The following is a 14,913-nucleotide window of genomic DNA, read 5'->3' as shown; positions in this document are numbered from 1 at the left end:
GAGGACTCAGGTGGACTCAGGTAAGAATGTGAGGTAGATTTTCTGTTTCTGTGCTGGCATTAAGCTCGAACAGTGACTTTTATTCAAGTTCCTGTGCTCAGGTTTTTATTAAACTTTATTTAAGACTCTGTGTGTCAGAGTGCAGCTCTGCTCACCTGGACAGGTGTTTAAAATCTGACACAGAGGATCAAACCTGAGCTCAGGGCGTTAAACACTCCTTAGGGGATAAATGTTTCATTATGATCTGACTGTCTGATCTATGTGCTGTACATCTACACTCAGAGCTGCCAAACACACACTCATTCTCTCTCTCTGTCGCTCAGTCCGTGGTCCAGTGTGCAGACTCCTCTGGTCCCTCTAACAGCTCGGTTCCGGACTCGAACCAGACCCATGTCTCTGCTGTGATTCTGTCTTTGTGGGTCTTTGGTCCCGCGGTGTCTGCTGGGAAATAAAACTCCTCTCTGGTGGATCGTCTCAGTCTGTCTCTGGAGAAATGTCAGCTGTCAGCCCGGACCATGTCCAGGTCCAGACCGGGGAGCTGAGCCGAACCGGAGCCGAGCCGGAACCACAGGGGGCTGGGATCCTCCAGCCGCAGACCGTGTTCGTCATCCTGGACTCGGCTGAGACGCTCAATCTGGTTCGGTGAGTCCGGAAGTCTTCTGGTCCCGTTACTCCAGCTCAGACCAAACCCCATTCAGAAATCTGCATATTTTAGCAGCTCGGAGCGGGGCGCACAAAGAGGGCTTTCTGAGACCCGGAGAGGGGACTCAGTCTGATCTGAAGGTCCCCCCTTATGATCCGGCTCATGAATTATTCATCTGAAGAGTTCATTTCAGAGGATTTTCATTCAGACAGATAGAGATAAAGAGTTTGCACTTTGAGGCTTCAGGAACACCTCAGAGAAAGACCAGAGAGGATTGAGGTGGAGGTGTCTCACCTGTTCAGGTGTTTAATGATGAAGATAAGGGTGTCACAGACTGGTTTGACTTAGACTAGAGAGGACTTGGAGGATCCTTTATCCTGTCCCAGACTGAGGTAAACTCTCTCAGGTGACAGTTTACCTGAACATGATGAAAACATGAATGGAGTCTGGTGTGCAGGGCTTGACCAGGTGTGTGATGTTCCTTTAAGAAACAGGTTTAATGTGTAACATGGATGATACTGAGGATGATGATGATGAGGAGGATGAAGATTATGCCTGTAGTTTATGAAACCGGGCAGCGCAGGTTGTTGTGCTAACTCTCTGACCTTTGACCCATGATCCTCTTTGCCTCCTAGTGCAATGAGTCATCATCCAGAACACACACACACACACACACACACACACACACACACACACACACACACACACACACACACACACACACACACACACACACACACACAGCCTGGCTCTCTCTTGGATTTTCCCACAAGAAAACAGACAAACAGGCGGAGCAACAGGTCCAGACTCGTTACGACCTCCTCGGTGTAGCCCCCCCCCCCCTCGCTTCTCCAACCTCATCCACCACACCCTGCAAACACACACACACACACATACACACACATACTTATGTAATGTGTGTGATTTGACAGAAAGCAAAAGTAAAAACAAGCTTAGTCGTCTGTTTGTGATCAACAGGAGAGACTCTGAGGAGGAGGAGGAGGAGGAGGAGGAGGAGTGACGAAGGCTGTCTCTGTGTTTCTCTGTGAGCTGTTTGTCAGGGTGGAGACCAGAGAAGATGATCTGATTCCTGTAGTTACATGTTTTAACAGTCACATGAGCAGGCTGTAGTTCTGCTTCCCTCAATGATGGTTTCAGAGACTCTGTCCTGTTGCTGACCCTGAGGTTTGTGCTCCTGTCTCTTTATCTGGGGGAGACTGAGACGTGCTGGCTAATATGCAACTTTGGAGCTGTGAAGCATCAATTCAGGGTAGGGAAAACCGAGCAGGACAGGAAGCTGTGCACGGAAACTAAGTAAGAACACTGAGTGAGTTTCAAAATAAAACAAACCGTGTCAAAACCAGATCAAATTTAGCTCGACTACAACAACAAACCTACAAAATGAGCCGAGCTAGACCCGTAGTTGACAGGTTTAAGATTTTGCAGCCTAACATAGAGGGAGAGAGGCTTTTGAATGGAGTGGGAAGCATGGGAACTCCTCAGTCTCTGATTAAAGCTGTCTGTCAGTTATGCTGCTTGACAGACCAAACATGGCCATCAAGATGTGATAGAGCACAGTCTGACTGCAGTCATATCTGGTATATTTCAGAAGTGCAATATCTGTAAGGGGTCTACAAAGTTTATCATAATGGAATTACCTTATAGTCTGGTATCATACAATTGTATCCGATCATATCTTATTGACCATCCAATAGTATCATAATGATTGTACCGTATCCTAATGATCTTATTGAAATGTACCGTCCCGTATCGTAGCAATCTTACTGTATCCTAATGATCTTTTCATATTCTACAGTACTGTATCATAATCATCATACCGTATCATAATGATTATACCATATTGTACCTTCTTGTATTGTATTGTACCGTACCAAATTATAATGATCTTACTATATCCTATTGGTCGTATTCTATTTTAATGTACTGCATCATAATGATCGAAACAAACCATAGCGTATCATAATTATCATATCCTATCATAATTTTCATACCATATTTTACCGTACCTTATAATAATGATCCTATTGTATTGTACCGTACTATATCGTAATTATCTTACTGTATCCTAATGATCGTATTAAATTCTACTGTACTGAATCACAATGGTCATACCGTGTCATAATGATCATACCATATTGTACCGTACCTTATCATAATGATCCTATTGTATTGTACCGTACCAAATTATAATGATCTCACTATATCCTATTGGTCGTATTCTATTTTAATGTACTGCATCATAATGATCGAAACAAACCATAGCGTATCATAATTATCATATCCTATCATAATTTTCATACCATATTTTACCGTACCTTATAATAATGATCCTATTGTATTGTACCGTACTATATCGTAATTATCTTACTGTATCCTAATGATCGTATTAAATTCTACTGTACTGAATCACAATGGTCATACCGTGTCATAATGATCATACCATATTGTACCGTACCTTATCATAATGATCCTATTGTATTGTACCGTACCAAATTATAATGATCTCACTATATCCTATTGGTCGTATTCTATTTTAATGTACTGCATCATAATGATCGAAACAAACCATAGCGTATCATAATTATCATATCCTATCATAATTTTCATACCATATTTTACCGTACCTTATCAAAATGATCCTATTGTATTGTACCGTACCATATCGTAATTATCTTACTATATCCTTATGATCGTATTAAATTCTACTGTACTGAATCACAATGGTCATACCGTGTCATAATGATCATACCATATTGTACCGTACCTTATCATAATGATCCTATTGTATTGTACCGTACCATATCGTAATTATCTTACCGTATTCTAATGATAATGTTATATTCTACACTATCATAATGGTCCTATTGTATAGTACTGTACCATATCGTAATTATCTTACCGTATTCTAATGATCATGTTATATTCCACCGTATCATAATGGTCCTACTGTATGGTACCGTACCATATCGTAATGATCTTACTGTATATATTCTATTGTATCTTATGATCGTACGGTATCATAATCATCGGACCATATCATAATGATCTTAATTTATCCTAATGATCTTATTGTATTGTACTGTACCATAGTGTAATGATCTTACTGTATATATTCTATCATATCTTATGATCGTAAAGTATCATAATCATCGGGCCATAATATAATCATCGGACCGCATCAGAATGATCTTACTGTATCCTAATGATCTTATTGCAGTGTACCGTACCATATAGTTATAATCTTACTGTATTCTAATGATTGCATTGTATTCTACCGCACTGTATCATAATGATCATACTGTATCATAATGATCATACCATATAATGATCATACCATATTGTACTGTACTGTATCCTAATGATCCTATTGTATTGTACTGTACCATATCGTAATGATCTTACTGTATCCTAATGATCGTGTTATATTGTACCGTACCGTATCATAATGACCATACCAAATCATTATGATCCTACCGTTTCCTAATGATCGTATCGTATTATACCACAATGTTTCATTATGATCCTATCCTATTGTACCGTACCAAATTATAATGATTACTTTATCCTAATGATAGTATTTTATTGTAATGTCCTGTATCATAATGATCAAATCAAACCATAGCGTATCAGAATTATCAACCTCTATCACAATGCTGTAAAAATAATGATTACACTGTGTTGTAATTATTGTATCATATAGTACCATACTGTGTTGTACCGTACCATATCACAATGATCAAATTGTACCGCGCCGTATCGGATATTGATAACGATCGTATCTAAATGTCATCCTCCTCCCATCAGTGGTCACATTTTGTCCATCCATTGAAACCTTTGGTGCAGAGATATGAACAAGTATATCATAGATAATCTCTCTTAACAAATTATAAGAAACAATCTGAGTTATATCCTTTGATTAAACTTTCAAACATTCTAAATTGATAAATTTGTAGAGTTCTAGACCTGGGGGCGGGGTTTCTCCTTCTCTTTGATCTGATGATGATGATGATGGTCTCCTCCTCAGTGTGCTTCCTCCTCAGGTGTTTTTCTCATCTCTAAATGTTTCCAGATGTTTCTTTAAACCAGAAACACGCTGTTCTTTTTTTAACGGTCATTTTTTACAGTGTAAACCGGCTCCACACTTCATGTTTATCTGTGCTGTGATTAAAGGGCCAGTCTGTGGTTTTTTAGTCTCTGTGCTGTAATTAAAGGTGCAGTCTGTAGTTTTTTAGTCTCTGTGCTGTGATTAAAGGAGCAGTCTGTAGTTTTAAATCTCTGTGCTGTGATTAAAGGGTCAGTCTGTAGTTTTAAATCTCTGTGCTGTGATTAAAGGAGCAGTCTGTAGTTTTAAATCTCTCTGCTGTGATTAAAGGGCCAGTCTGTAGTTTTAAATCTCTGTGCTGTGATTAAAGGAGCAGTCTGTAGTTTTAAATCTCTGTGCTGTGATTAAAGGTGCAGTCTGTAGTTTTAAATCTCTGTGCTGTGATTAAAGGGCCAGTCTGTAGTTTTAAATCTCTGTGCTGTGATTAAAGGGTCAGTCTGTAGTATTTGGTCTCTCTGTCGTTTGATTAAAGGTGCAGTCTGTAGTTTTTTGTCTCTCTGTGGTTTGATTAAAGGTGCAGTCTGTAGTTTTTAGTCTCTCTGCTGTGATTAAAGGGCCAGTCTGTAGTTTTTAGTCTCTCTGTGCTGCAATTAAAGGCTCAGTCCGCAGCTTTTAGTCCCCTCTGAACAGATAAGAAATGAATCAGTTTCTCTTCATGCAGCCTGAGAGTTAATCTCTCAGACTTCGTTCCTGTGGATGAAGAGTTAAGTAACACACCAGTCTGATTTTCTGTGTGAGGTCTTTTTTTAAGTAATTCTTTTTGGTTTCTTATGCCTTTAATTAAAGAGGAGATGACAGTGGATAGAGCAGGAAACCGTGTGAAAGTGGGGAATGATGTGGGAAACAGGCCACAGACTAACCTCGAACCCTGGTGGCCTGCATCTGTGTAAGGTCTTATAGGCTGTGATCGCCTCAGTGGCTCCACCTGCTGGTTATAAAGAAAAAGCAGCTTATTTTGTGTGTTCAGTTCAGTTTGAATGATCTTTGTTTGAATCTAAACTCAGAGCAGCAGCTGTATGAACGATATGTGTGTAAGTGTGTGTGTGATGATTGAAGCTGTTATTCCTGGCCAATCAGCCCCTCTGATTGGATAAAATCTCATGTTTCAGCTGTTTGTGCTGCAGTGTTAAAAACTAGGCCGAATATTTTTTACAGTGCAGAGGAAATGTGTGTGTGTGGACGCTGGATTACAGGGACATGACTCAGCAGAAACACACACACTTAAACACACACTGAGTGGGATTGAGAGCGGTTAAAGTGCTGACAGATGTTTTTCTTTTACATTCTTCTTCTTTAGGGTCCAAAATAAATATTTTCAGCAGCTCAGTTCTCAGTTATATCTGTGTGTGTTTGTGAATGTGTGTGTGTGCAGAGGAGCTGTTTGTTGAACTTTGTTTTCTTACTTCACTTCAGTCAGTTTGGTCACAGCAGCACCCGGTGGCCGTCAGAGGAACTGCAGCCCTGTTGACAGGTCTCTCTCTCTGTGTCTCTCAGGGTGGAGTCGGGGATCGTCGCTGACATCGAGGTCGACAGTTTGCTGCCGTCAGAGAGTGACACCTTTTACCAGATCAAGAGCCAGCCAATCAGCATCAGGTACAGCACACAGGCCTGACCCCTGACCCCTGACCTCTGACCCCCCAGCTGTATCAGTCCCCTCCTCTGGGAGTCTGCAGACTCTCTCAGGGGGTCTCTGACCCTGAGCTGAGGAACTCAGCTGTGTTTGGAGGTGATGTTCCTCAAGATTTAACCTCAAACCTTTAAACACACCTGACTGTGAAACATGGAGAACGCTTCTTAAAGACTCTCACCTGCTCAGGTGAGCTCCAGGTCTGGTCCTGGTCTCTGAGCTCCAGGTGTTACTCTAGTCTCTGGACCTCGCTCTGACCCTTAGCCCTTCCATTAATCAGTCTGTATTAAACCAACTTCCTGTCTGCAGGTGACCTCACCTCTCTGACTGACAGCATGATGTCATCAGCCCAGAGATGATGTCATCACCTGAGTTAATAAGATCTCTCTCTGTCTCTTTAGCTCATCCACGACAGCTTCTTCCTCTTCGTCTTCATCCTCTCTGCCGTCAACTATGTCATCCAGGTAACACACACACGCACACACACACACACACACACACACACACACACACACACACACACACACACACACACACACACACACACACACACACACACACGCAGGAAAATGTTGTGAAGTAGGGATTTTCATCACAACAGGGGGCGCTGTGTGTCAACATCAGCATTGAAACACTAAAGACATCCTCCTCTTCTCCTCCTCTCAGGGTTTTGATGCGTCAGGATCTGATGCGTCAGCAGGCTCTGGAGGAGGAGCAGAAGGAGGCGCAGCAGCAGCTCCTGCGCTCGTCCGACTCCTCCTCCCCGATCTGCGTGTCGGTGTCGTCCTCCTGCAGACCTCCTGCTCAGGTCCCTGTGGAGGTGCTGAAGGTAAGAGAAGGACTGAGACCTGTTGAATGGCCTACGTTTCCCACGATGCACCTGGAGTCTAATCAACATGATGTTGTGTCTCAGGTGCAGACTCACCTGGAGAACCCCACCAGGTATCACATCCAGCAGGCTCAGAGGCAGCAGGTGCGTCAGTACCTCAACACCAAGACAGCCAATCAGGAGCCAGATGGAACACCAAGCCCCTCCCCTCAGCTAGGCTCCGCCCCCAAACTCCAAACTGCAGACAACAGACAGAAACATGAGGTAAACACACACAGGACACAAACTACACACTGACTGGACAGAGGGAATACACACCGAGACACACACAGGGTGCTCTGAGGGAAGCTTTAAAGGAGCAGTTCGCTGTTTTCTCTCCACTCAGCAGCTTCACAGCACTTCCTGTCTGACTAACCATCCGCTGAGTCAGCAGATTACAGGATCTGACTCTGCACAACGTTCCTGTTCCCATTAGACACTCAAACCCACCAGAGTTACCGACACACACACCTAATCTGTTCCACACATTTACAAGAAACGACCCCTCAGAGCTTCAGCGTGAACACTGTCGCTTTAAGAAGTTTAACCCCCGCTTTAAAACTCCAGACTAAAGTGATCCTGAAGTGTCTGTTTGAGACACAGGATCAGATTCAAACTATGAAGTGTTTCATTTCTCTATATGTGTATGTAACGTGCGCTCTGATTGGTTCTCTCAGATGGAGGACGCTGTCATCGATGACATCATCAGCCTGGAGTCGAGTCTGAACGATGAGTTTCTGACGCTGATCGATTCTGGACTGCAGCTCGCCAACACGGTACAGAAACAACACGTTATAAACATGTGTTAACACACACACACAGAGGTTTGAACTGCTTCACACACACACACGTACACGCAGGTAAATGTGTGTGTGTGTTTGTGTGTGTGTGTGTGTGTGTGTGATGCAGACTGAGTTGAAACCAACTGTTTTGCAGAAGAAGAGATCCTAAAACAAAAGCAGAAGATCAGATCCTGCAACAGCTGTGGGTGGAGCCTGTGTGTGTGTGTGTCCAGTGTGTGTGTGTCTGGTGTGTGTGTGTGTGTTTGGTGTGTGTGGGACAGATAATGAGGGAGGGTTTTTCTGGCGTCTTTCTTAAAGAGACGTTTCCCCATTTTTCAACAGTCGACCAAACAGAAAGAGGAAGAGAAGCTGCTACGTGTGTGTCACTCTGTGTGTGCATGTGTGTGTGTGTTACTGTGTGTGTGTGTGCACATGCATGTGTGTATGAGTGTGTGGGGGATCAGTGAAGATGAGGATATTAGTTTTACTGCCGGATCATGAGAAGAGGAGGATTAAATCTGAGGTAAAGTTTCTGTCGTTGTTTGGGTCGGACGGTTTGAGCCGTGACCTTTGACCTCTGCGTTCGACCGTTTCTGATGCAGGGAGGTTAGACGCTGCAGAGGAGGGAAACAGGAGTTTAGGCTGTTAGAAGTCTGAAAATCTGACTTTCTGTCTCATTTTAACTGAGTGTGTGTGAGTGTGTGTGAGTGTGTGTGAGTGTGTGTGTGTGTGTGTGAGGCTGTTATCATTGCAGCAGCCTTCCTGTTCGATCAGCAGATTCCTGAGTCTGAGCAGAAACCTGAAATGACTCTGGATCAGATCAAACAGTCTGAGGACTGGCTCAGGCTGAACAAACAGTTCTCTGATCAGACTCAGAGTCCACGTAGAGAGACCAGGTTCTCTCAGCTGAACCAGGAACCTCCACCGAGGAAAAACTCAAACCTTTACAGAGCTTAAACTGACAAATCCTGAAATCAGAGTTTTTACTAACCTTCTTCCTTTAGCCTGTTGACTGTTTGGCTCCTCAGCGCTACAGTCAGACTGATGTCTGCTAACTTCAGCTCAGTTTGTTGTTCACAGTGAAACTGAGACTCACTTTCTGTCTTTATTCTGGTTAATTCCTGAGTTTTTAAAGTTGTTAATCTTGCGAGAAAGTGTGGTTTGCTTCAGACTCCTCTCTGGCCTGATGACGCTTTACATAGTGAAGCTAGTTTTGCTAGCTGGTTTAACTGATATCTTGCAAAGGGTCATAGTGTATCCTCCTCCTCCTTTCTTTTTCCTCCTTTTTTGTTTCTGTTCCCTTAAAGTGATACTCCAGGATGGAACAAGTTGGGTCCTATCACAAGGTTTAGGGCAGAAATTACCCCTACAGCAGTGATTTTGTGCAGCAGAAGCCCAGAGCGCTCGCACCAAACACCCCCTCCCTGCTCCTCTGCAGGTTTCCTCTGCACTCAGATGGGGCCATATTTTACTTGACCAAAAACACAAATAAACAGACTCACTGAAAAAATCTGATATCTGTCTGCATTCACGCTTTATTTAGAGAATTTTCAGCGCGTTACTTTCACACAAAAACACCGCTAAATAAGGCTCTAGTTCTCATCGTGTCGTAAAACGGCGCTACCTCCGCTGCAGAGCCACAGCTGGCTACGACGCGCTCGCCGCTTAGTATATCAGTCCTCGCGCGGCGTGCCAGATATAAACAAACGCAGGTAGTCTGCCAGGACTAAGAGACACGATGAGAACTAGAGCCTTATTTAGCGGTGTTTTTGTGTGAAAGTAACGTGCTGAAAATTCTCTAAATAAAGCGTGAATGCAGACCGATATCAGATTTTTTTGGTGGGAGTCTGTTTATTTGTGTTTTTGGTCAAGTAAAATATGGCCCCGTCTGAGTGCAGAGGAAACCTGCAGAGGAGCAGGGAGGGGGTGTTTGGTGTGAGCGCTCTGGGCTTCTGCTGCACAAAAACACTGCTGTAGGGGTCATTTCTGCCCTAAACCTTGTGATAGGACCCAACTTGTTCCATCCCAGAGTATCACTTTAAATATAGGTAGAGTCACAGATTTTATAGACGAATCGTCCTCCACCGCTCTTTGAGGTCACATTTTGGCGTTGACAGATGATTTGATTCATGTTTGGTGTCAATAAAGATCAGTTTCTGACTGTTAGCTCAGCCTAAACCAATCAGAAAGCTTTGCTATTTAAATATAAATCTGATGCTGAAGTGTTATAAACTGCAGTTCCCTGAGTGTCCACTAGAGGCTGTGCAGAAACAGCAGAAACCACATAGACAGCCATTCAAAAAGCTGATATTTAAAACAGAAATAAACATGTTTATAATGTGGTTTCAGAGTGAAAGCTACCAGCTAGCCTCTGACCTCTGACCCCTTCCCAGCTGAGCTGTGATGAGTCTCAGTCTCACCTGAAGTCCTGACAGCCTCAGATAACCTCCGGAGGGGGAGGATGGGGAGAAAGAGGAGGGGAGGAGAAGAAAGGGGAGGACGGTGAAGTCCCCTGATGGTGTCTCCAACATGTTTCAGGACATTTCACAACAGATGAAAGTGTGTGTGTGTGTGTGTGTGTGTGTGTGTGTGTGTGTGTGTGTGTGTGTGTGTGTGTGTGTGTGTGTGTGTGTGTGTGTGTGTGTGTGTGTGTGTGTGTGTGTCATGTCTCTCTCTGTGTCAGCTGCTGACTCTGTCCTCTGATTGGTCGGTTCCAGCTCCCAGGGAACATGCTGGACGTGTACGGCGGCAGTGGAGGGATGGCCACACCCACCATCACCGTTAGCAACAGCTGCCCGGCTAACCTGCACGCCATCAAGACAGAGCTGAGCGGTGAGTGACCACGGAGAGACTTTTTCTGATTTAACCTTTGACCTCTGAGCCCAGGCTGACCTGAATAAAAACCAGCACATCATCCTCATTACCATCCTCATCCTCACTTCACACAGTCTTTATGTAACACTCTGCAAAGCTGCGTTCTGATTGGTCCTCTCAGACTGAACCTTCCCCCCGTCTCCTAAAAGTCTTCCTAAAATCCTCCTCACTTTGATGAGTTGGCAGCAACACTTCCTCAAAACACATACACACACACTCACACACACACACATGCACGCACGCAGCCCGTGGTTTTGCCCACGTCATCAGTTCCCACTTCCTGTTCAGTCCACATGGAGGTTTGTTCTGCTGATTCTGGGGAACGCCGCTCAGATTCAAACCGTCTGTTTGTGTCAGACGCTGTGTCCTCCACCCTCAGTCCCCACAGCTCCCCCTGCTGAAGGCTCAGAGTAACACACATCGAATCAAATCACCTTCATCTCTATCTTCATCTTCACCTCAGCCTGAAATCAATTTGTCTCTAAGTTTTGAAGAGAAGGGATTCAAAACAGATCTCAGCTGATGACTCAGACTTATCCTGGTGGAGTTCTATAGTTCACATAGAGAGCTGTGTGTGCGTATGTGTGTGTGTGTGTGTGTGTGAGTGTGTGAGCTCAGGTCAGGCTGCGATACATGAGGATGGTGTTATTGACAATGTTTTTAACAGTGTTGTTGACTGTGTTATTGTCAGTGTGACTGAAGTTCTTATTGGTGGTGTAATTGATGGTGTTGTTTACAGTGTTACTGACAGTATTATTAAAAGTGTTATTGATGTTGTTAAGTGTGTTGTTCATGGAGTTGTTGACGACGTTATAGACTGTGTTATTGGTTAAGATGTTGTTAGTGGGGTTATCGGTATTGCTGTTGACAGTGTTGTAAAGGGTGTTACTGATGGTTATTGATGACTGTGTTACATAGGAGGTTGTTGATGTTCTTGGCGGTATTTTTAACGTTATTGACCATGTTGTTGACATTGCTTATAGTTTTGTTGATAGTTTACTGATGGTGATATTGGCAGTGTTGTTCACAGTGTGACTGAAGTTCTTATTGATGGTGTAATTGATAGTGCAGTTGATGGTATTGTTTACAGTGTTTTTAAATTTGTAGGTGACCATGTTATTGACAGTGTTATTAATGGTGTTGTTTAGTGTGTTGTTCATGGTGTTGTTGACAACATTATTGATGGTGTTATTGACCTGTTATTGACAGTGTGGTGACGATGTTATGAGTTGTATTATTGACAATGTTATAGACTGTGTTGTATAGGGTGTTGCCGATTGTGTTGTTGAGGGGGTTGTTTTTGTTGTTGATAGTGTTTTCAACAACATAATTGACCATATTGTTGACGTTGTTGATGGTTTTGTTAATAGTGTAAATGACAGTATTGTTGACAGTGTTTTAGACTGTGTTATTGAAGTGTCATTGACAGTGTGGTCAAGATGTTGTGGGTGGTGCTATTGACAATGTTATTGATGGTGTTTTGACAGTGTAATTGACAGTGTGGTATAGGGTGTTAATGATGGTCTAGTTGACTGTGTTACTGATCATGTTGTTTAAAGTGTTATTGATGGTGTTGGTGGGGTGGTTGTCTACGGCGTTTTTGCTGGTGTTGTCGACCTAGTTGTCAACACTGTTATTGACTGTGTTGTTGATGGTCTAACTGACGGTGTTGTATTGGGTGTTATTGATAGTATTGTTTATAGTATTAATGATGGTCTGGTTTACTGTGTTACGGATGATGTTGTTTACCATGTTACTGAAGGTGTTGATGACGTTGTTATTGATAGTGTTATTCATGATGTTGGTGGCGGTGTTGTCCATGGCATTTTTGCTAGAGTTGTCAACCTAGTTGTCAACAGTGTTATTGACGGAGTTGTTGATGGTGTTTGGTGACGATGTAGATTCTTTCGACTAACACCAGTAAATTTGGCTTGAGGTGTTTATGTGAAGAACTTCCTCAGACACGCTCTCTGGTGCAGCATTAAAACCAACGTCTAATAGGGTCTCTGTGTGCGGCAACCCCTTAATTTCTGTGTTTACTCACTTTTCTTCTTGAACAGTTATGGAGCTCATATGAATTCACAATCAAATGTTTAATTCAACACAAAGAAACACAAACTCACACTGCATAAACTGTTTGCCTCCTCCAACACACAGCTCTTTACCTGAGCTCACCTAAATGCATTTCCTGGTGTTAAGCGCCACCTACTGTTAACTTAAAACAACATATGCACTGAAATAAAACAAAGAGAAAACTATGTAATGGCTCCAACAGACGGTGTTGTTGACGGTGTTGTTGTTGTTTGTTGTAGATGTGGAGGCCAAAGCGCTGGTCAAAGAGAGACAGAAGAAAGACAACCACAACCTGAGTGAGTCCTACAGCTTAACGTTACCATGGAAACACACACAGAATTTAAACATCAAACATTTATGTATGAAAGTATTTGTAGTTATATGAAGAAATATAAACGATGTGAATGAACAGAGTGTGTTTGTTTTCAGTTGAAAGGAGGAGAAGGTTCAACATCAACGACCGGATCAAAGAACTCGGAGACCTCATCCCCAAATCTACCGACGCGTCAGTAACACACACTTTAACACACAATAACACAAACAGTGAAGTATAAATGTGATACTTGTTTGTGCTGCATGTGTTAACGAGGCGTGGCCTGTGATTGGTTGATCAGGGAGACCAGGTGGAACAAAGGAACCATCCTGAAGGCGTCGGTGGACTACATCAGGAAACTGCAGAAGGAGCAGCAGAGGGCGAGGGACATGGAGGAGAGACAGAGGAGGCTGGAGAACACCAACCACTCCCTGCTGCTGCGCATACAGGTGAGGAGGGGGCGGGGCTACAGGCTGACCTGGTTCTTCTGGATTTTGTAGTCCTGGTCTGGGTCTTTAGGAGGTTTATGTTTTCTGGTCTGTGTCTGCAGGAGTTGGAGCTTCAGGCTCGCCTCCACACCCTCTCCTCCTCTACCTCCTCACCTGCTCCAAACTCCTCCCCCTCCTTGGACCCCCAGGCCCTGCTGTCTCACCCCTTCTCCTCCTCCTCCCCCTCCTCCCCCCTGGTGACCCCCTCTCTGGGTCTGGATGCGCTGAGCTTCGTGGATCTGGATGAGCCTCAGGGAGCGTCTGGCGTCTTCTCCCCGGACCTGCTGAGCGCCGCGGGGCTGACGGAGCTCCACGGGCTCGGAGACATCCTGATGGAGGAGGGGGGAGGAGGTGGGGGAGGGGGGATGATGTCAGACCCCCTGCTGTCCTGCGGAGCCTCAAAAACCAGCAGCAGGAGGAGCAGCTTCAGCATGGACGAAGACCTCTGATGACATCATCACTGCACAGCCGTCTGATTGGCCGGAGCTGTTTTTATATTGGATTGAACTTTTTCATAATCAGTGACATCATCAAACGCACATGTGACATCACAGGGAACCACTGAGTGTGAACAGACTCACAGCTGATTGGCTGATCGTGGTGTGGCTGGTCAGAGCTCCAGGTGCCTGCAGGTGAACAGGAACTCAGGTCTGACTCGCCAAAATAAAAGTCTGAGGAGGATTAAAAAGATGATGAGTTTTAATTCTAAACACTTAAATGAATTTTATTCTCCAAAGAAAAAGTTAAAGAAACACTCTTTATCCTTTTTAACAGAGAGATAGAAACTCCAAACAGTTTTTACTTCCTTTGAGTTTTGATTTTGACGGCATGTCTCAGGTTCCTCTTCAGCTGCGCTCTCTGGAGCTCCTGAGTCCATCACATCAAAGTTTTTCGGTGATGGTTAACGCAGCCTCCTGAGCTCCTGATCCTGAACCTCTAATCCCCGTGTGCTGGAACGAACTCTGAGGAGAGGAACTGTTGGTGGTGTGTTTGTGATCAGGTTCATTTATTCATTTATCTTTTATTTCTGATGTCACGAACGTTTAAACTGCTTCATGTTTTCAGGAGACAGAAGGGAACTTAAAGAAGGAGAATCTTTTTTCTCAGCGCTGTTCACTTTCA

At 43.8% G+C, this 14,913-nt stretch overlaps 1 protein-coding gene across 1 annotated transcript in view; it reads left to right on the top strand.

The window, feature by feature from the left end:
* The first annotated feature begins 306 nt into the window (after positions 1 to 306).
* The window catches only part of tfe3a (transcription factor binding to IGHM enhancer 3a), a 15,473-nt gene continuing 866 nt past the window's right edge, over positions 307 to 14,913 (top strand). The window contains exons 1-11 of the mRNA XM_074682282.1: positions 307 to 642; positions 6,261 to 6,359; positions 6,795 to 6,857; positions 7,060 to 7,222; positions 7,307 to 7,486; positions 7,939 to 8,037; positions 10,761 to 10,875; positions 13,230 to 13,286; positions 13,420 to 13,495; positions 13,605 to 13,752; positions 13,854 to 14,913. The exon at positions 13,854 to 14,913 is cut by the window's right edge and continues 866 nt beyond it. Of these exons, the coding sequence (XP_074538383.1) occupies positions 494 to 642; positions 6,261 to 6,359; positions 6,795 to 6,857; positions 7,060 to 7,222; positions 7,307 to 7,486; positions 7,939 to 8,037; positions 10,761 to 10,875; positions 13,230 to 13,286; positions 13,420 to 13,495; positions 13,605 to 13,752; positions 13,854 to 14,240 (1,536 nt within the window). The 5' untranslated portion in view covers positions 307 to 493 and the 3' untranslated portion in view covers positions 14,241 to 14,913. The remainder of the gene's footprint in view (positions 643 to 6,260; positions 6,360 to 6,794; positions 6,858 to 7,059; positions 7,223 to 7,306; positions 7,487 to 7,938; positions 8,038 to 10,760; positions 10,876 to 13,229; positions 13,287 to 13,419; positions 13,496 to 13,604; positions 13,753 to 13,853) is intronic.

This window comes from Halichoeres trimaculatus, unplaced genomic scaffold (genome assembly GCF_033239565.1).
Source record: "Halichoeres trimaculatus isolate MK-OKI-2021-1 unplaced genomic scaffold, fHalTri1.1 fHalTri1_scaffold_11, whole genome shotgun sequence".
NCBI classification, from domain to species: Eukaryota; Metazoa; Chordata; class Actinopteri; order Labriformes; family Labridae; genus Halichoeres; species Halichoeres trimaculatus.
Note: the sequence above shows the minus strand (reverse complement) of the source record. Positions and strands in the feature narration are given on the sequence as shown.